The 21,975-nt window shown below is 35.9% G+C and overlaps 2 protein-coding genes and 1 pseudogene across 2 annotated transcripts; 1 reads left to right on the top strand and 2 right to left on the bottom strand.

Annotated features, from left to right (window-relative positions):
- Positions 1–633: 633 nt before the first annotated feature.
- On the bottom strand, positions 634–1,960 carry LOC133287874 (soyasapogenol B glucuronide galactosyltransferase-like; annotated as a pseudogene).
- Positions 1,961–3,299: 1,339 nt separating this feature from the next.
- On the bottom strand, positions 3,300–4,939 carry LOC133288170 (soyasapogenol B glucuronide galactosyltransferase-like). Its single transcript, XM_061485874.1, has one exon. It carries the CDS (start codon positions 4,902–4,904, stop codon positions 3,432–3,434), a length of 1,473 nt encoding a protein of 490 aa, XP_061341858.1. The 5' UTR covers positions 4,905–4,939; the 3' UTR covers positions 3,300–3,431.
- A 7,564-nt stretch (positions 4,940–12,503) lies between these two features.
- LOC133288033 (protein WHI4) lies at positions 12,504–16,833 on the top strand. Its single transcript, XM_061485727.1, has 10 exons — positions 12,504–12,895; positions 13,005–13,067; positions 13,217–13,301; positions 13,540–13,608; positions 13,829–13,907; positions 14,138–14,189; positions 15,266–15,378; positions 15,470–15,539; positions 16,246–16,331; positions 16,488–16,833. Exons 1-10 carry the CDS (start codon positions 12,536–12,538, stop codon positions 16,528–16,530), a joined length of 1,020 nt encoding a protein of 339 aa, XP_061341711.1. The 5' UTR covers positions 12,504–12,535; the 3' UTR covers positions 16,531–16,833.
- The last annotated feature ends 5,142 nt before the right edge of the window (positions 16,834–21,975 follow it).

The raw sequence follows: 21,975 nt of genomic DNA, 5'->3' as shown, positions 1-21,975 counted from the left end.
GTGACTGCTGCTTGATTGACCTTCTCGATTCCTCCCCCATGCAAAAGAAGCGGGGGAGAATAGTCATTAAATTGGTTATCCGTAAGGTGTAAGAATGAATTATTTGAACTCATTCCATGTTAGTTTTTCACCTTTCCCCATTTGGTTGTTAGATTCACGATGTAGTGATGGGAGAGGTAGAGGTGGCTCATTTTGACTTGAGATAGTATGATGTAAATTTACGTGCCGATACCCAATGTAATATGGATCCCCAAAGAAAGAGGGATTCGGCGCAATTGAATTAATTTGGTAGTCCAGGATTAACTTATTTCTTGGTCTTTTCTGCAAGTATGTAGATTTTTTTTTTATTATTATATAAAATTGAAGGGTACATGACATTTGATGCAATTCCTGCCAACGCAAATGGCTGGCTATGTCTACAACACGAAATGATTAATCTTAATGCCTAAAGCATGAGATTAGTTTCGTTTGCATCTTTTGTCGTTAATAGCTGGTCATAGATGCAAGAATCTATTACTTAGTGAAGTTCCATTTTTAAATTGTAAAAGTAGAAAGAAAAAAAATAACGCTTTTCATTTCTGCTGCATCAGTTCTGCCTCCAAAGTTCAAAGTGCAGAATGATAGGCATCAGAGTCACTTTCCGTTAACCCTTTGAAGTCTCCACTGTCCATCAACAAAGCTATCCGTCTTTCCAATCTCCTCCTTTTTTACAACCTCTTTCCCAAAGTCGTTCAATGGTCTCCATTATTTGGCTCCCACTGCCATTCCAATTTTTAGCACATTATTCACCAGCTTTTCATTGAAGAACTGCTCAGCGAGCAGAGGCTAGGTTGCCATGGGCAAACCTGCGTTGATACTTCCTATAATAGTTTTCCAGCCACAGTGAGTCACCAGTCCTCCAATGGCTGAATTCTCCAATATGAGCAGTTGGGGTGCCCAACCCCATATTAGGTAACTTTTATTGCTTGTTTTCACTCTCTTGTCAATTTCTTTTAGAAAACCATCCCCATCTTCACAATCACTTTCATCCTTTTCCCTAACAACCCACATGAAATTGTGCCCGGAGTCTTCAAGGGCTTGAGTTATTTCAACAATCTGAGAAGAAGGGAACTAGCTCATGCTCCCAAAACTGACATAGAGAACAGAGTTCTCAGGCTTGGAATTAAGCCATTTAAGCAATCCTTCTTTTTCTTCCTTTTCTGCTTTGGCATGCCCCCTCCAGCTTTATCCGAAGCATCGTGGTTCACCCGTAAGGAAACTGGTCCTAATCTCCAGCTCTTTGTTCCCGTGGCTGTCTTGAAAGAAGCTATTGAACAAGGAACCATAGCTCCTTTTCTGTGAATCACGAATCATCTACATCAAATATGTGTCTGGTTAGTGCTCTAAGCCGGTCAGTAGCTGCAAACGTGTCATCTCGAGGTGGTGGGGCAACCCAGGCAAGGTGAATTTCTTATCCGATTCTATGTCGTTATGAGGCGCGTATTCTTTGGCAGAATGCTGTGTAGAGTGAGCGAGGTACCTTCCACCAAGAAAAATCAACCTCGGAATGCCCTTCTTTGTCGCAGCATCTGCTGTCCAAGGGTAGAACATGTCAGTGACTGTGCAATCAGCTCTGAGATCCTCAAACAATTGGTGAGCCCCTTAGCAATATTGGCTGTCATATGAAGAGGAGTGTCAATCCCATCAGGGAGACCAATTTGGGCAGCTGGGAGTTTGACAATATGAGTCCTAATTGACCGACCACGACTGAAATCACGGGATATGGAGTCTTGGAACATGTTGGCAGCAACTGTGGTTGTGATTATGGTGACATCTACTGCGTGCATAGCAAACACTCTCGCTATGTCTACAATGGGAAATTGAGAATTATGTGGCTTGCTTATAGTAACGGAAGGAAAATAACCCTCATCAGCTTATTATCACCTTCACCTCCACCTCACTACATGGGAATCAAATTCATTTACACTAAAATACATTTTGGAAAAATCAGTTGAATGTGTTTATAAAACATTTACACTACAAGAGGAAGGATTTTTGACTCCAAGGTAATGTCTAATTCCTCGTCTCGGTTGTTAATTTTCGTTCATCTAATGGTTATAATTTATTGAGTTAAATCAATTAATTAATTATTACTTCTAAATAAATTATAATTAGAAGAAACGAAATCAAACAGCTCCGATGGGAAATAAGACTTCTCAATGTTTGTTTGGGAGCTTTTATTTTTTTAGCTTCTTCTCTTCTTATAAACAGAAGATTAGCCAAATTATAATTTTTTTTATAATGAAGAAAAAAAAAGCCAAAAACTTCTAGGAAGATGCATGTAAACTTTTTTGGAGTTTTCATATTTATTTTTCAATTTTACCTCTATTCTAAATTTCTATTTATAAATTTTACTATTTATTAAAATAATTTACTCTAATAACAAATTATTTTATCTTTATCCCTTTAAGACTCTGATAATAAGTTTATATAATTATCAAACAATTTTTAGCTCCTTATTTTTTTTTTATCAAACATGCTTTTTTGATTCTGATATAATATTAAAAAGTCTTACTCTTATATCAGTTGTTAAATTTAGTTCATTTAACGACTATAATTTCTATAAAATGAGATATTTTTAAACTCCAGTATAAGATTGGAAAATCTTACTCATCTCAACCGAGTTTGTACATAGGTACAACCTTTAGAAGCTTTCAAGATTTCATCGTCTCAACCGAGTTTGTACATAGGTACAACCTTTGGAAGCTTTCCAGATTTTATGTGGTATCAAATTCTTAAGGCGAGATATCACGCTAACCACGCATAAATATTTAATCATCAAAAGATTAAAAAAAAGGATATTTTCGGTCATTGTTGCGAGGTTGGGTTGTGGTTAGATTATATATCACTTGGACATTTTTTTTAACTTAATATTTATACCGTATGATTATAATATTACCAATCAATATAATAATACAATTAGGTACTAAATATTAAACTGTTGGGGGTTGCGTCCTTCTCATTGGGGTGTTGTGTCCATATCACGCCATCCATATTGATCTCGAACCATCTTATTGTGGGGTTGTATCCTTCTTATATAAAGTTCAAGACGAACACGGCTATAGTGTAACAACTAATAATGCATCATCCGCCTCCAAGGAAGAAAGAAGTCAAGAACAATTCTTCAATCTTCATACTCACGACCACATCACATTCACCGTACGCTCAATTTAAAAAAAAAAAATTAAAACATTAAATGCTAATACTTTTTAATTAAATAACAAAATTCTCGTATTCTCACAACTTTATAATCCAACCACGATGAGAGCATTAATATCCGCAACAAGAAATTAATCAGTTAATATCTAAAAGACATTGAACTACGACCGGACACTTTATTGTTCAAAGCAGGCAAACATAAGCATTCGAAATAATTCCTTGTCACAATTACTTTACCGTTGACCGTTGGAAATTTTGTGCATCTTGAGCTCTTCAATCAATTCTATCATATTGTTGTGAGAAGATCCACCAACCTGAATAGCTTTCTTTGCAGCATCGCTCAGCGTCTTAGCTCTTCTCCTCATCTCTGCATCTTCCTCACCACCAGCCATCATCAAAGCAATTGCGTTTCCAATGTCCTCACGTTTCACTACCTCATTCCCAAACTCGTTCCAGTTTCTCCATTCTTTGGCTCCCACTGGCACCCCAATTCTCAATACATCTACCACCAGCTTTTCATTGAAAAAATGCTCTGCAAACAAAGGCCATGTCACCATTGGCAACCCTGCATTCACGCTTTCCACTACCGTATTCCAACCACAGTGAGTCACCAATCCTCCAATGGCACCATTCTCTAGTATGAGAAGTTGTGGTGCCCATCCCCATATTAGATAACCTCTGTTGCTTTCTTTCACTCTCTTCTCAAATTCTTCTAGAAATTCACCCCCATCACCGTTTTCTTCATTTTTCCTAACCACCCAGATGAAATAATGACCGGAATCTTCAAGGGCGTTTGCAATTTCAACAAGCTGAGAATAAGGGAACTTGTTCATGCTCCCAAAACTCACATAAAGAACAGAGCTTTCTGGTTTGGAGTTGAGCCATTGAAGCCACCCTTCTTTCTCTTCTTCTGCTTTGGCATACCCTCTTGCAGCTTTATCTGAAGCATCTTGATTCGCCCATAACGAAACTGGTCCTAGACCCCAACTCTTGGTTCCCATGACTCTCTTATAATGCTCGTAGTAAGCACTTTCGAGGTCTAAGAAGCTGTTGAACAGTGATCCATAGCTCCTCTTCTCTGATTCCTTAATGGACTTCATTAACTCGGTGTATGGATTCGGAGATCTAAGCCAATCTGGTAACTGCAAACGTGTCATCTCCAATTTGTCTGGTAATCCAGTTAAAGTAAACTTCTCAGTGTCTGATTCAACGTTCAAATGGGGTGCGTACTGTTCGACAGAATGCGCAGCAGAGCGAGCAAGATAGCTTGCACCATGAAACATGAGCCTTGGAATACCAAGCTTAGCAGCAGCATCTACAGTCCAAGGGTAGAACATGTCAGTGACTATGAAATCAGATTGCAGATCCTGAAAGAGTTGCTCGATCTCTGGTTGGAGAATGGCCAATCCCATGTATATTTTGGGAATCATCTCACGAGGAGTGTCAACATTGAAGGCTTCGACGCCCACTGGAAGACCAACTTTTGCAGCTGGGAATTTAACAACATGGGTTCTGATAGAGCGACCGCGACTTGAATCAAGGTCAATGGATTTTTGGAAAATGGTAGCGTTATGTGAGGTTGTGACTATGGTGACATCTACGCCATGCATGGCAAAGAGTCTTGCCATGTCCACAAGGGGAATTATGTGACTTGTTGACAAAAATGGAAGGAAAATAGCCTTTAGCTCACCACCCTCCTTCGCCATTGATGTTCTGGTTTTGGTTAAAATGGCACCGATTTTTTGAGAGGAATAATAGTCCTGTGTTTGTGTTTCCTTCTTCTTTATATGGCTGCTTCCGTTCTATACTATGATTTCTCTCTCTCCCACGAGAAACATTATCTATAATTGAATATTTGTTTTTTATTCATTTTTGTTGACAGGTTGAATATTTTAGTACAAGCGTGAGGCTCGTGGTTCCCTTTTATTTTTAAGGAATTGTTTGGTTCATGAAATTTTTTTGGAATAGTAGGAAAATCTAATAGATAGAGAAATGATCGTAAAGATAGATAAAGTGAGATAGGTAGAAAAATGTAAAAAAAAGTTGTTTGGTGGGGAAAAATTTTCTTGGAAAAATTAGGTAACTTTATGAAATCAACAGTGCATTAAAAGTCAGATAACCGATTTTCCGAAAAATTCCACTTTCAAATTGAGTTTCTAAACAGTGCGGATATCTATGTTTCTCATAAATCTATACAAATTGGATAGATGGGTTTTTGGTGAAAATACGTTAAACAAATATGATGTTTCTAAAAGCCATACTTAAAAAACATAAATATCCGTTGAAAAGCTCAGAACCAAACACGAGTGCATACTCGCTTACTTTTATTATAAAGTTATTGGGAAAAGTTCAAATACTCCACTGTGCTTTGCTTCAGTCGCTTACCTATATGTTTTTATTATTATTATTATTATTATTTATTTCCTTATATTTTAACAGTATTGAGATTCCTGTTTAACAAAATTGATAATGAGAGCTTTGTTATATGACTCTTGTTGTCCGTTGCAGTTAATGATTTGATGAAGTGACTTTTTTCTCCCCCAATTTTTGTCAATGAAGGAGATTCACTGGTTGAATAGGGTTTATAATTAGTTCTCTCCTATCATCCAATTCTGATATGTTAATTTCAGGTGACACGGGTTTCTTGCTCTTTTCGCCGGTGATAGGGGTGAAAATCGCGCAGAAGTCAGAGAACAAATTGACACCAAAGTGGCAGAGTGGAGCGAGGAAGGAAAGGCAGAGATTGTGCTTGGTGTCCTTTTCATTGATGAGGAGGTTGTTGGAGATTTGTTAGGATTAATTTGTTTAGAAAAAGATCTCATCCTATCCGATTCTGTATGTATCAGCACTTTTGCTGTATTTTCTATTTGCTGTATTTTCTATTTGTATCGGTTTGTTATATCCGATAGGTTAGGAGTTTGTTTAGGTTGTTACCGTTTCTTTAGTTGTGTACATGCTTTGTATCAGTAGCCTATTTAACGGCTGAATGGAATATATGATAACTAAGAAAGTGGTTTACCAAGTTTATCTTGGTATCAGAGCGATCCTAAAACGTTTCCGCACAATTAAAAGCTAGCCTACAAGTATGGCCCGCGAAGGTGGTAGTAAGTTAAAACCATCGGATCCTGCATCCCCATTCTACCTGACAAGTTCAGATAACCCAGGTATCTTGCTTACCACAGTTATGTTACGCGGAGAAGCCAACTACGAAAATTGGGCAAAGCTTATGAAAAATGCTCTTAAGGCGAAAAATAAGTTAGGTTTCGTAACTGGAACCGTGAAAAAACCGGATGAGGCAGACGCAGATGAATGGCGCGCCTGGGAAATGTGTAACTCAATGATCAACGGGTGGATCCATAACACCATTGATCCCAACCTCCAACCATTCATCAAGTGTTTTGATGAGGTAAAGGCCCTTTGGGACGACCTGAAGGAGCGGTATGCTGTGGAGAATTTCCCACGACAGTATCAGCTCAAGACAAGTTTAGCTAATTTGAAGCAGCTTGGGAGCAGTGTGGGAGAGTACTATATGAAGCTGAGAGGCGTGTGGGATGAGCTTGAAGGAAGCACCACTCGCAAGGAGTGTGCATGTGGTGCAGAATGTGCATTCGCAAAAGAGACCGATGAAAAGAAGGAGCAGGACCGGGTTTACCAGTTCCTAATGGGATTGGATGACTCTATTTTCGGCAACTTGAGGTCACAAATTCTGAATACCACACCTCTGCCATCCATCAATAAAGTGTATGCCATTGTCACACAGGAGGAGACTCACCGAACTATTGTCCGCAGTCAAGAGGAGAGGGCAAATGTCGTGGGATGTGCCTCACGAGTTGAGTCCAAAGGAATGATAGAGCACACAGCACCGCAGGCATCTTCTGAGAAAGCTGTTGATCGTGTGCCTTGCCCCCACTGTGGAAGGAGCAATCACGACCCTTCCAAATGTTGGAATGTGATTGGTTTTCCTCCAAACCGCAGTGGTGGACGAGGGAGAGGACGTGGACGCTCAGGGGGACGCTACAAGGAACATGTGCATGCAGCAGTAACATGGGATCATCCCCAGACAGCAGCGTCTCAGCTGTCAAATGTGCAGCAACCAGCTACTGCAAATTCAGTCCTCACACCAGAAATTGTCAACAAATTAATGGCTCTGGTGGATCAGCCTCAAACATCCAACGAAAAACTCTCTGGTAAGGACAGTAGTAACAAATGGCTCGTGGACAGTGGAGCCTCGCGTCACATGACAGGAACTTTGAATCTTTTGCATGAAATAAGAAATATTCAACCTTTATGTGTAACCTTGCCAGATGGGACTGTTACGTATGCAGGAAAGGAGGGAAAAGTCCTGATAGATGGACATTTTAATTTGCAAAATGTGTTATATGTGCCTTACTTGAGATGTAACCTGATATCTGTCTCTCAATTGTTAAAGCACAACAAACAGATAGTGACTTTTACTGACAAAAATTGTCTCTTGCAGGACCGAATACTGAAGAGGGAGACTGGTTTGGGTGAACTCTCTGATGGGGTGTATGTGTTTCAGCCTAGACATGTGGTGGCAGCTTCAGTACAAGCAGGAAAAACCTTGGAGTTGTGGCATAACAGGCTGGGGCATGCATCATATGAAGTGCTATCTTTGATTCCAGAGTTTAAATTTTCTTTGAATAAAGTTGTAAAAAATAAAGCTTGTGCCGTGTGTCAACGTGCCAAGCAGACCCGTTCTGTATTTCCTTTAAGTGACTCACGAAGTAAAGAAAGTTTTCATCTGATACATTGTGATACTTGGGGACCCTACAAGTCCTCTTCTTTATCTGGTGCTCATTATTTCTTGACCGTAGTAGATGATTTTAGTCGATGTGTTTGGGCCTATATGATGGCAGACAAAGGAGAAACCTATGATCGTGTAAATAAATTCTTAGCCATGGTCTCTAATCAGTATGGTAAAACTGTGAAAATAATGCGATCAGATAATGGGACCGAATTCAAATCTAATAAAATGATGCGATTGCTAGGAGAAAAAGGAATTTTGCAGCAAACTTCGTGTGTTCATACTCCTCAACAGAATGGTAGGGTAGAAAGGAGGCATCGCCATATTCTTAATGTATCACGTGCTTTACTATTTCATGCAGGTATGCCTGTAGATTTCTGGGAGGAGAGTGTGCTTACTGCGGTGCATTTGATAAATAGAACTCCTACAAAGGTCCTCCACGACAAGTCACCTTATGAGGTACTTCATCAAGAGCCACCTGCATATAGTCATTTACACACTTTTGGCTGCTTATGCTATGCCAATACAAGACCCAAGCCAACCGATAAATTTGCACCACGGTCAAGACGTTGTGTTTTTATTGGATATTCGTCTGGGCAGAAGGGATGGCGTTTGCTGGAGCTACAAACACATGAACAATTTGTGTCCCGCGATGTGGTATTTTACGAAGAGGTGCTCCCATTTGCAGCAGGTTCCGGTTCTGCATCCGTGGCAGAAGGTTCAGGTTCTGCATCCGTGCCTACCTCTTCTTCTACACCGAGTGATGACAGTTTAATGAGGCAACGCTTGGGTGCCTTTCCAATTTGCGAAGGGGCAGAATTGGTGGATAGGGGGAGTGACACTGCAGTACAGACTAGTCCACCGAGTGAGACACGTGCTGACTTGACCGAAACTGCTCCACCGACTGAACACATTGTTTCACCAACTGCTCCACCGACTGAACTAGTGGGAGTGCAAGTTGCTTCTCCGCGTGATAATTATGCTGACTCGACAGTAGGAGTGCAACCTGCTCTTGATTATGCAGACCCGACGGTAGAAGGAGGGCAACCTGCTCCTCAGTCGCGTACAATTCCTGCCACAATAGAGGACATCGAGCAATCTGCTCCAGCACAGGTCCCCACGCGCCAGCACCGTCCACGAAAGCCACCGTCTTATCTGCTGGACTATGCATGTCACGTGGCTGAAACACAACCACCCTCCATCGTCCAACCCAGCCTCACCTCAGGTATACGGTATCCCATGAGTAATTTTGTTAGTTTCACTAATTTTTCTAAAAAGCATCGAGCCTTTGTTGCAGCCATTGATGCAGGTCATGAACCAAATGGTTTTCGCGAAGCAATGCTTGACACACGATGGGTTGAAGCCATGCGAGCTGAACTTAATGCATTGGAAGATAATGGTACCTGGAGCATTTCTAAACTACCTCCAGGCAAGCATGCTTTGCCCAACAAGTGGATTTACAAGATTAAGTACAAGTCTGACGGTACCGTGGAACGTTACAAGGCACGGTTGGTGATCGCAGGAAATCACCAAGTCGCAAGGGAAGACTATGGTGAGACATATGCACCTGTCGCGAAAATGGTGAGTGTGCGTACGTTATTGTCAGTCGCAGCTGCTAAAAACTGGGAACTACACCAACTTGATGTCCACAATGCATTCTTAAATGGAGATCTTAGTGAAGAAGTTTATATGAGATTTCCCCCGGGTTTCAGTAATGGATCAGACAACATGGTGTGCCGTCTTCATAAATCCCTCTATGGTTTACGGCAGTCTCCGCGCAACTGGTTTTCCAAGCTACGCACATCCCTGCTCACATACGGCTTTGTTCAATCTAAGGCTGACTACACACTGTTTACACTACAGAAAGGGGAAGTTTTCTTGGCTCTTTTAGTGTATGTGGATGATATCATCCTCGCCGGCAATAATTCGCAAGGTTGTCGTGCCGTCAAAGCCTACCTTAATCGGTGTTTTAAAATCAAGGATCTAGGTTCCTTGAAATATTTTTTGGGAATCGAAATTGCTCGAAGCAAAAAAGGTTTATTTTTGTGTCAGCGCAAGTATGCTATGGATATTCTTTCGGAGGCAGGTCTTAGTGGTTGCAAACCATCTTACTCTCCTATTGAACAGAATCATCGTCTTGCTTTAGATGACGGACCAGAGTGTGCGACTCCTGAACGGTATAGACGACTGATTGGTAAATTAATTTATCTTACCATCACCAGGCCTGACTTAAGCTACGCTGTTCACATCCTATCCCAGTTTATGCAGCACCCCAAGCAGTCACATTTTGAAGCAGTAATGCGTGTCCTTCGATATGTTAAGTTAAATCCAGGACAGGGCCTCCTCTTGAAGTCAGATTGTGACCTTCAAATCCATGCATTTTGTGACTCAGATTGGGCTTCATGCCCCCTCACTCGGCGGTCTCTTACTGGTTATTTTGTTATGCTAGGAAATTCACCCATCTCTTGGAAAACAAAGAAACAGGTTACTGTCTCTCGTTCCTCTGCAGAAGCCGAGTACAGGTCCATGGCAGCAGCAACCGCCGAGTTAGTTTGGCTCAAAGGCTTTCTTGCTTCCCTTGGAGTATCTCATTCGAGTCCCATGGAACTGTTTTGTGATAATACAGCAGCCTTACACATAGCTGCGAATCCGGTATTCCACGAACGAACAAAGCATATTGAACTCGATTGTCACTTTGTACGTGATCATCTTCTAGCCAATACTATAGTCACTGCTCATGTCCGTTCTTCTTGTCAACTTGCAGATTTGTTTACTAAAGCTCTAGGACAACGTGTGTTTCTCGACTTTCTTCCCAAGTTGGGCATTTCATCCTTACATGCTCCAACTTGAGGGGGAGTGTTGGAGATTTGTTAGGATTGTATTTTGTATTTATTTGTTAGGATTAATTTGTTTAGAAAAAGATCTCATCCTATCCGATTCTGTATGTATCAGCACTTTTGCTGTATTTTCTATTTGCTGTATTTTCTATTTGTATCGGTTTGTTATATCCGATAGGTTAGGAGTTTGTTTAGGTTGTTACCGTTTCTTTAGTTGTGTACATGCTTTGTATCAGTAGCCTATTTAACGGCTGAATGGAATATATGATAACTAAGAAAGTGGTTTACCAAGTTTATCTGAGGTGCACATGCTCATGCTTGACATAGAGAGTGTTTTCCATTTCTCAATCTAGCTCTGGAAAATGAGATGGCATCCATATTAGTTGTTGCTACTTGCTACCAACATACATAGGCATCACAACTATTCGAGGCACAACCTTATACTCCCATGGCTTCCACGTGGGATTCCCATTGATTTGTTTGATCGCCTACTCATCATCTCTACACAACCTTATAATCATTAATCAACACAATTGCATTTTGTTTCGTAGAGTGAAAATAATATATATTTTTTATTTAGAGATACTTTTATATTTTATATAATAAAAATACTTTAATATTTCAAAAATTAAATGAATAAGCATAGTCCATAACAATGTTGTCAAACTCGAGTTTCTACGTAGAAACGGAAAGGGGTGGTAGAAATGTAAAATGTAGAAACGACACGAAACGTAAAGTTTCTACTTTCTACTACTTAAGGTCAAGATACAAAATTATATATAAATATATATATGTAAAAAAATCACATAATGAACATGTGTGTTGAGCCATTTATCTATCTAAAAAGGAAAATTATTGTTGATAACCAAGTATCAAAATTATAAACAGTGATAACTAACAAGTAATGGATAACTAATCTGCTCTAACTGCTTCATATACTCTGCAGATTTTGGATCATCGCTCATCAGGATATAATTTCACTTCTTTCAATGCACACAATGATCCAGAAACACAAAACAATTCTCATATCATAACTTAGAATTGCATCTTTATAAATTATAATTATAAAAGACATATATTCAAACAAAAAAATATCAAAATACGGTGCATATGATTTGGGTAAAACGAAAATTGGGTTTTTTTTAATTTCTTTTTTTGTAAATCTTTTTTTTAAAAAAAAAAATTGTTTTAAGTAAAAACGGTCAAAGCATAAGTTTTTATCGTTTTTACGCAACGTTTTTATCAGTTTTTACCAAGGATCATTTTTACTTGCGGTTTAACATGCACCACTCTAGTAAAAACATTATGTTTTTACCCTAATTTTTTACAACAATGGTCCACAAGGTTTAAAATGAAGTTAAAAAAAAAAAAATTCCCTTGTGTTCGCGGGCTAGCAATCCTAATACGAGGAAAAGAAGATTCGAATTCTTAAGGAACAGGTTAGTAATGGTTTTTTTTTTTTTTTTTTTTTTTTTTTTTCCCTTATAGATAATGGAAATAAAATGTTTAGCAATGAAAGTATGAAACAACAATTTGGTTGACCGGAATCTTTTTTTAATGGGCCACTTTATCTACGGGCCAGCCCACCAATATGTTAACAAGATAATCCACACTAATATAAAACTTCAAAGCCCACTAACTCAACAAAACAAAGAAATATTAAACCATCTAAAAAAAATAAATCAAAATAAAATAAAATTCTAGGGCTTATTGTTTGAGCTTCAATCGAACTTCCATGGACGACATGGCTGCCTACTACTCACAGCCCCCACCGTCGGGCCTTCTTACTTATCAGTATTATCAACACCCTCCTCCGCCGCCGCAGGCTCAGCCGCCTCTCATGGCAGTGGTGCCACCGCCTCCTGGCGCGGTTCTCCCGCCGGCGCACCACCTGCATCCGCAGTATATCCATCACCATCAGCAACAACCCGTGTTTGGTTCTTACGGTCCTCCTCATTCCTCTGGCAACGAGGTTCGCACCCTCTTCGTCGCTGGGCTTCCCGAAGATGTAAAGCCCCGCGAAATCTACAATCTCTTCCGAGAGTTTCCCGGTTACGAGTCATCGCATCTTCGTAGCCAAACCAATTCGTCGCAGGTACAATGACGATCGTCTAAAACGGTTTTTTTATATTTTGTTTTCTTGGTGCAAAACATGTTGTGTTATTGTGGATTTACTTCTCTGACATGTTTTTGTGTTCTGACAGCCGTTTGCTTTTGCTGTGTTCGTGAGTCAGCAATCCGCAATAATTGCAATGCATGCTCTGAATGTAAGGATCTTTAACGTAACATACCTGTTTAAGTGTTGTATGTTATGATCAGTGGTATCAAATACATTGGTTATTCAGTTTTCTATGTCGGAATTGAAGATTTTGATTGCTATCGTTGCTAACAGTACTTGACATCAATCGGTTTGCAGGGGATGGTCTTTGATCTTGAAAAGGGGTCAACACTTTATATTGATCTGGCAAAATCCAACTCTAGAGCTAAGCGCACAAGGATAGGTGTGTGGTTTGATTAGCTTATTTTGCTATTAAAGAAAGTTCAAAATCAAAATGTTCGAGAGATTTTGAACTGATGGTTTTTTTTTTTTTTTTTGGATGTAAAATAAGCAAAAACCGAACATGCTGTAGGTCTCTTTTGTAATATATTTTTTCCGTAATCTTCAAACAAATTCTTTTATCTCATTGTATTTCAAGAGCTTCCAATTAAATATTGTCCATTATTGACCTTGACAAGCAGATGATGAGAGAGCTGGCTCAGATAAAAAAGCAAGAGGCTCTGCACCTTCATGGGCCTCTCCTGATTCTGGTAAGATGATATTGCTAGAGTTTTTTAGTGCATAGGATGTTCTCTATATATGCTGCTTCTGTGAACTTTTTTTTTTTTTTCCAGTTTACATTGTTGCATTTTTATGTTCAATTCAATGTCTGATCTCTTGCTTGGAGACCAGTTAACTATTGATCACACAAAGGACACTTTTGTCTATGAGCTCACATTGCACATGTTTTGCACTCTTCGGCACTAGCAGGTGTTAGCAGCATTCACATGCCTGGAATGGGTAATCCTGCTTTCAACACGAACACGATTGGTTATTCATCTGCACAAAGGTCATCTGCACTACTTAATCACAGCTTTATTATGTGGAAGTGATTGCTTCTAACTCAGATAAAGCACATTTTTCAATTTGAGAAGTAATTTTGTGCTTCAGTTGGGCAACTCTATGTCTATTAGAAGAAAATAACTAACATGTTTGAAGTATGAGTTTTTTTTGGGAGCTGTTGCCTTTGTATTTCTTTCTATCTCGTCTGATTATTTGTTTGCTTGTTTCCTGTAATAGTCGTGGGAATGCTGATGGGAACGCTGTGAATGACAGTCTATTTGCAAATCTGGTTAGTGTGATAAAGTACTGAATATATCTGTTTGCTGCATAACCTTAAAAAAAATTCTACTATTATGTGCTTCAAATGGTTATCTTTCAGTGTTAAAAACAAAGTGCTTTTGATTTAAATAAGTCTCAACTATTTGTTGGGCCTTTAATTGAATTCTAAAGCATTACTTGCCTATCTCTCCCTCTTTTTAGTTAGTTCGGAGAAAGCTTCTTCAAAGTGAGATTGCATTTCTCTTTTTGTTTTAATAAATATATGACACATGCGAACTCTGCCTCACTCTTTTTGTATTTATATTGATCTGAGGTAATAATGTAGAGAATATAATGATTTCCCTCGTACAACTATTAATTGAGTCATATTCCATTATGCTTCCTTTTTCCACTATTAGACATGTTTTTGTTACTATATTCACATAATCTCACCTGGGTTGTTTGCACTAATCTTATCCTCTTCTTGACTACTAAGTGTTGTCTTGGGGTGGGATGGATCAGAATAGGACTATGATCTGGTGTGAGAAGGAAGATGGTAAGCTAAAGTGTAGGCAAAGTTTCTATTTCCAGGATTCAACAGTCCCCAAAGGGACTTGGTGCCGCTTGAGCTAAGCTCTTGGGTGGAAACTACTTCTCTTTTTTTTTTTTTTTTTTTGGTAACAAAACTACTTCTCTTTTATTTCAAATTTTCTTAACCTTCTTTTTTCATACTGTATTCAAACTTGTGTGGTTAAACTGTAATGTTTTTATACTTCAGATCGTTTACTTAATTGATTAGGCTCTTAAAACATTATTATGCCTTACCTGATACCATGTTACTTTTCTGAAGGATACCTGATAGTTATCTTTTCTTCAAGCTATACCTTATTCCTCAACACACATCTATTGATTTGTTTGGCATTAATAAAATGTGGGGTTGGATCATTTTTATGCGGTGCTTATGTCAGTATGTTTCTCATGTTTGAAACGTTGCGTCTAATCATGTCTTTTTTTCTCAAATCCTATGCATTTGGGACTATATTCAATTTTAAAACTCTTGTATTTTTCACTTCAGTAACTGTTTGGTTTCTTATCTTATGTTGACAGCCAAAGTGTTCAACTCCTTACATTCCACAAAATCCGATTCCGTGTGCAACTTTATTTGTAGCTAATCTGGGGCCATCTTGTAATGAACAAGAGCTAGTGCATGTTTTTTCTAGGTCAGTCTACATGTATTTTTGAATTATTTTTGTATTTGTAATGTCTATAGAAGTTTAATTTAATTTTGCTTTTACATTTATCTTGTATCAGATACCCTGGATTTTTAAAACTGAAGGTGCAGAGCACATATGGGGCTCCAGTTGCATTTGTTGATTTCCAGGTTTCTTTTTTTGTTTGCGCTACATATTCAACAATTAAATAAATGGGAGTATTTTATCACTCAGCATGTTCCTTCCTGTTTCAACTTTCTATTATGAATGGATTCTGATAAGAACCAAGCCAATAACAACAGAAAACAGAACTCAAAATTGATACTTAAACGAAAACAGTGGCTTGTATTATTGGTATTAATCTTAGAAGTACAAGCAAATCAACAGGACAAGGGTAATAGTAATGGCAAGAAATTACAAGTGAAACAGGAAAAGAAAATGATAGTGTAGAGCAATTAGAGAGGCTCTACTCTCTCCCAAATCCCATGACCCAATTCCCTCTCACTTCACATTCTCATCTTATATTCAGCCTAACCTCCAAGAATATTGTATTCTCCATCCAAATGTTAGTTATGTCACCTCATTGGTAGAACATAATCCCCTACTACCCACCTTACATACATCTCCATGAGTATATTCTTATCAGGTTCCGAGTCTTCTCTCTCTGTGTTCCTTTATGAAAATAAACAAAATGCATGCAATAATGGTAACATCTAACATGAGAACTGTTGCCAAAGTCATGTTTAAAAATGCCTAAAACTAGCTTATGGCCTGTTGCCAAGATTTACATGATTTTATTTGGGGACTTATTCTGACCAGTCACAAAATATATATATCTTGTAAAGTTCCCAGTTTGATTGCCTACTGTATGTGCAGGATGTTGCTAGCTCAACTGACGCTCTGAACAGTCTGCAAGGCACCATTCTCCACTCCTCATCAGCTGGTGAGGGAATCCGTTTAGAGTATCCTTTGGTCAACTGCGTTATATTTCTCATTGAAGTATTTTTTATTTTTTTTATTTTTTTTTGTGGCGGGGTGGGGGGTGTTGGGTGGAGGGGGTTGGAGTTGTGGAATCTCATTACTCATCAATGTTTGATATTGCTTAACAAGAGCTTTAGATATGCTAAATCGCGGATGGGTATGCGGAAGAAGCCGAAGTAACTTGCATGGTGGAAAATATATAATAATAAAGAGAAAAAACAATGGGAAAATCATTCCTGACTCTTGAGATTCACTTGCCTTTGGCTGTGCTATGAACTGTTGTTTGCGGATACAACAGAATGGAAGCTGGGTTGAATACTATTACTGTCGCAAAATCTAGAAAAATTAATTTTCAGTATTTAAGAATACATAATAGGACTGGAGTTTAATGCTTTTGTATTTCTCCAAGTATATAACAGTTGCACATTGGTATAGTTCTCCTGTATTTCGACTAAAATTTTTGTATGAAAGTTACCTTTTCAATTTTGGTAGATTTATGAAAAATTGTTATAAAACTAAGAAAAATAAAGAAAGTATGAAATAAGGGCAAAGATATATTTATAACTAAAAAAGTTTACTATCTTTACAATCAACTTAATCACCGTTGATTTTCGTCAATGAATAGGAAGACTAATTACACATCAATGCAATATTATGCATGATGGTTACAATTTATACAAAAAGTCATAAGTAAACAAAAGGTTTTGACATAAATCTCCTGAAATTTCAATAGTCTAGCCTAGCCTAATATAGGGAGACTAATAAGAGGCTAAGTCTAGCCTAATATAGGTTAGGCTGTAGGTCGATCTAGCCTATTTATATCCCTATATCCACATATAAAATTCATATTTTATAACACTATTTCTCATTAAAACTTCGCTAAAAAAATCTGTTGGGATAAAAATCTAGCGGAGGAAAAAGAATAAAATATCCGTAGTTAATTTACTTCACATGATATTAACAATATTATTTTCAAATGACATAAACTAATATTCTATACAAAGCTGCTGAAGTTTTAGTAGGCAAACACAACGATTTTGACAATGACTTTGTCAACAAATTTGAGGATATTTATTTTAGCAAAGCTGATGGTCATATGTCTCACAATTCCTTTGAAGATTATGTGAAATGAATTTTGGTGAAATGTGCTTAGTCGTATCTCCCTTGATGTGTCCTTCCCTTATTTGAGCAATACATATAGTATTATCTTCATATGTTGATATTGGTTTTACCTTGATTATTTAAAGTCCACATGCTTCTTTTGTATCTTGAACCATTAATCCTAACCATACAGAGTCTCTTTCGGCTTCATATAATGCAATCAATTCTGCATGGTTTGAAGATGTTGCCATGCTTTTGTTGATCACCATGAAATTGTGGTATCAGCATTTGTAAATACATATTCTTTTTGTGGTCGCGCCTTTTGTGGATTTGATAAATATTCAACATTTGCTCACTCAATTAAATCAGATTTTGAATCCATTTAATAAAATAATCTCATATCATGTGTCCCGCGAAGATAATGAAATGCATGTTTTTATTCCATTCCAATGTTTTCACATTGAAGTAGGGTCATATACTACTAACACAATTGTAGAAAATGTTATATCAAGTCATGTATTATTAGCGAGACACGTTCAAACCCCCGTTGTATTTAGACATGGTACTTTGGAACCAATGACTTATTCATAATTTTCTTGAGAACATAGATGATCTTTTTCAATGCTAAGATATCAAATGACCATTTGTGAAGTCAATGGATTACGAGATTGGTCAATGTTAAAATGTTTTAACATACTCTCTATATAAATTCATTGATGAACAAAAATGTCATAAATTCTCTATCTATATGCCAAGATAAAGTTTAATTATTCGAAAATCTTTCTTTACAGTTTCTCTCGTGCTCTTCAGGAGTCTCAAAATGATATTTAAATTGTAAATACTAATATAAATCTTTTAGTAAAAACATATGGATGTATAGAGCAATTGGTAAATCCTTTTTTATTAAGATATTCACTATGATAATTATACCATATTTTTTCATATTATTTTAGTCCATACTGAGACCTTTTTAATTTTATGGAATATAACTCCCAAGGTTTTCATTTATATGCTTCAAGCATTTTTAGTCCTTCTAGGACTTTCATTTATATATATCGCTATCAAATGATTCATATAATTAAGCAATTACTATACCCATATGTTGCCTTTGGAGTCTTTCAAGGATTTTCATATCTACATCATTATCGTATGATCTATTAAATATTTTATCACTACATCCATTAGATGTATAACAAGTCCTTCAGAGACTACCAAACTAATAAAAAATATAAAATGTATTGCATCCATTATAGGGAAATATATAGTTGGCCTTTGTGAGACATTATATTTCACGATTTTCATTTAACATATTCTCCCTTTTTTTTGGGTGAGCTATTCTCCTTTTTTTTGTTTGACATCTTCAGGTGCCTGAACTACTAGTTTGAATATACTTTATGCTTGTATAATGAATCCAACATAACTTGTATTGCTTCATTCTGTTTTAATCAATCAGCTTGATGTTGACATTTTTCTATAGTTTGAGGTTAATGATTATTATCATTGATATTCTTAAAAGCAATTACATATGCAAAAACATTATCAATAATGATTTTATATCTTCATATTTCCACTGTTTAGTGAGATCTCATAACTTTCTAGTACATGCCACTTTTGGGGTTGTTTAGTTAATCTATATTATCGTTGACCTCTTTTGGAGTGTCACTTTGAAATTTCTCTTTTTGTTAAAGAGTAATATGATTTCCACTAATATACCACACTTCTAGTATACTTTAAATTCAATATTTGTCATAATTATAGGACATCCTTTAGGGACAATTAATCACACAATAATATTTGTAATTGGTACATATGATTTAGTGTTTTTGGGTATTTGTAAAAAAAATTATATAACAATTGACATTCAACAAACTTATTTTCTTTAAACTTTAAGTTCACATTGATTTGTATCTATATCTAGAGTTGCCAATTTTGGTATTTTCGAACAAATTTTTGTGCTTTTTTCTTACCATAATAACAAGAAACTAATAATAAACAGAGAGTCAAATCCAACACATATTCTAAGAAGACTTTGTAGAAGCATCTTAGTTCCTAGAGATGGTGTAGTATGACACAACATAACCAAAAGGTGAAAACTTGTGATACACAAATTGTGATATACAAACTAAAGATGCAACATGTACCATATCATATTCCGAAGTAGATGTAAATTTCCATCTTATAAGCATAGTCTACAAATAAATTTTAAATAATTAATGAAAAATTCAATGTAACTGTTTTGAGAATAGACACATACATTAAAAAAATTTATATTAATTTATGTTGATATTCAATAATCATAAAATGCTTTGGAAGTAAATTGATATATTTTATTTATCTAGATAAGCTATCTTAATAGGATGATAATTGAAACATGATATTAACTTTATTATTTGAGCAATACTTATTTTAGCAATACTTTGAGTTGAAAGTAAATAAATATGCGACTATCAAGTAAAAGTATTAATTAAAAATATAAAATATTAGGGAAAAATTCACCAATGCTCCTGTGATTTACTCTAGAATCACTTTTGTCTCTGTGATTTTTTTTATCACATATGCCCCTGTAGTTTGCAAAAAGTATATTTTTTATCACATATACCCCTGTGGTTTTTTATGTTTTACAAAGTACAGGGGCATATGTGATAAAAAAACCACAAGGGCATAAATGATTTTAAAGTAAACCACACGGGCATTGGTGAACTTTTCCCAAAATATTATTATGGTCTACAAGATAAATGATATTTTGCGTAAATATCATATTTTAATATATTTTAAATATTCTGAAAATTCAATTATATTTATAGTTGGTGATGTGATACCTTATAATCAATTTGCATTGAAAATATTTAACACTTAACAAATTCCTTATAATAAAGAATCTCCTAGTTCTTTAACATATATCCATATGAACTATCATCATTGGCCTAAGATAACCTACCCAATTACATGTCGAATAATATAATTGTTTTGACTTGTAAACTACTAGTTTCCAACAACATAACAAACTTTTGATTAATAATGTCTCTAACTTAAGTAAACAAGGTATTAACATTCTACAAGGTATCTATATAAATAGTTAATTATCTCTTAAAATAAATTTGTACTATCATATATATCCTAATTTATCTTTAATCTCTATATATGAAAAATAGACATATTGTCTTAAATTAATAAACAAAAATATCTTAAAAATCATATCACATATATAATATCACAAACTAAAATAGAAAGATGAAATGCACATAAATCAAATACATATAAAATGTAAATTTAATTTATTAATCTTTTTTCATTCACCAATCAAATATTCTATCAATCAAGATGTTCAAAGAAATCATATATTCAAAAAAAAAGAAAAAAAGAAATCAAATATATACAAGTGCATCATATTAATAAGCCAAGGTTAAATGAATAATTTTCGTTAGCGATACTTCAACATATAATATATACATGTACAATGTTATTTTCTTTGTACTATAATATTAGTATGTATCTAAATTGTTTACCAAAAAAAATGTATGTATCTAAATTCTTATTTTACCATATATATATATATATAGGGGCAAGATATTCTTACACTAGTGTAAGAGTTAGAAGTCTTACACTCAATCTTGACCATTGATCCACTTGTATCCAATGACTCACATTACTAAAAAATTTGAGCCCTTAGATATAAATGGGATCAGTGGACAAGATTAAGAGTGTAACTTACACTGGTATAAAATGATCCTAACTCATATATATATATATATATATATATATAGATATATATATATATATATCATTGGATGGCCTAATCTCGTACTAATGGGTAAAGATTTTTGGATCAACTAACTTTTGCTTAGTAAATTATTAATTTCTATCAAATTTTTATTATGTAAAATATAATTCAGAAGAAAAGACTTGCACTTTTCAATATAATTTTATGTCAAGGTCCAAAAGATGTAATATGAGATATTCAATATTACTCTAATTCATGATTTCAATGAGATAATCATTGCGCCAAAATCTTTAAAGCTTAGTAGATTTCTCCTAAATCTACTATAGTATAGAACATCACTTATTAGTAATTTTGTACTTCCATGTAACATAGAACAAGCTCTTCTAGAGCATTGAATCAAGATTGCACCGCTAGAAATCATGATGATGCTTGTAAAAAATAACTAGCTCTTATAGAGCTTTCAAATGAATTTATATTTTCATATATATTAAGTAAAAATTATTAATTATTTTTGCTGACCAATCAAATAATATTCCATCCAGATAAAGAAAACTAATATATACAATTGCACCATATTAATAGGAACAATGTCACATGACATGCCTAAAATTATAATTTAAAATATTCGCTTCAGGGAATATAGTTAAACCAATCGATTCAGAATTGGAATATGGCCATTTAAAATAATCATTTCAAGGAACATTCACTTTATGGTTTTTCACTAGCAACTCATTCTTGTCTTAAACCATAAAAATGCATAAACTTGATTTAATTTTTTTTCTCCGAATAATTTTTCTTGATAT

Source organism: Gastrolobium bilobum, unplaced genomic scaffold (assembly GCF_033153095.1).
Source record: "Gastrolobium bilobum isolate Gb01-03AN ecotype WA unplaced genomic scaffold, APGP_CSIRO_Gbil_v1 utg2810, whole genome shotgun sequence".
NCBI lineage: Eukaryota > Viridiplantae > Streptophyta > Magnoliopsida > Fabales > Fabaceae > Gastrolobium > Gastrolobium bilobum.
This window is presented reverse-complemented; position numbering and strand designations above follow the sequence as displayed.

What these genes read in the sequence shown, in the direction of transcription:
- LOC133288170 (XM_061485874.1), bottom strand. Translation starts at nt 4,904, where the DNA reads ATGGCGAAGGAGGGTGGTGAGCTAAAGGCTATTTTCCTTCCATTTTTG.
- LOC133288033 (XM_061485727.1), top strand. Translation starts at nt 12,536, where the DNA reads ATGGACGACATGGCTGCCTACTACTCACAGCCCCCACCGTCGGGCCTT. An exon ending in TTGCAATGCATGCTCTGAAT is followed by an intron (nt 13,068 to 13,216) that starts GTAAGGATCTTT and finishes ATCGGTTTGCAG; the next exon opens with GGGATGGTCTTTGATCTTGA. An exon ending in TTGCATTTGTTGATTTCCAG is followed by an intron (nt 15,540 to 16,245) that starts GTTTCTTTTTTT and finishes CTGTATGTGCAG; the next exon opens with GATGTTGCTAGCTCAACTGA.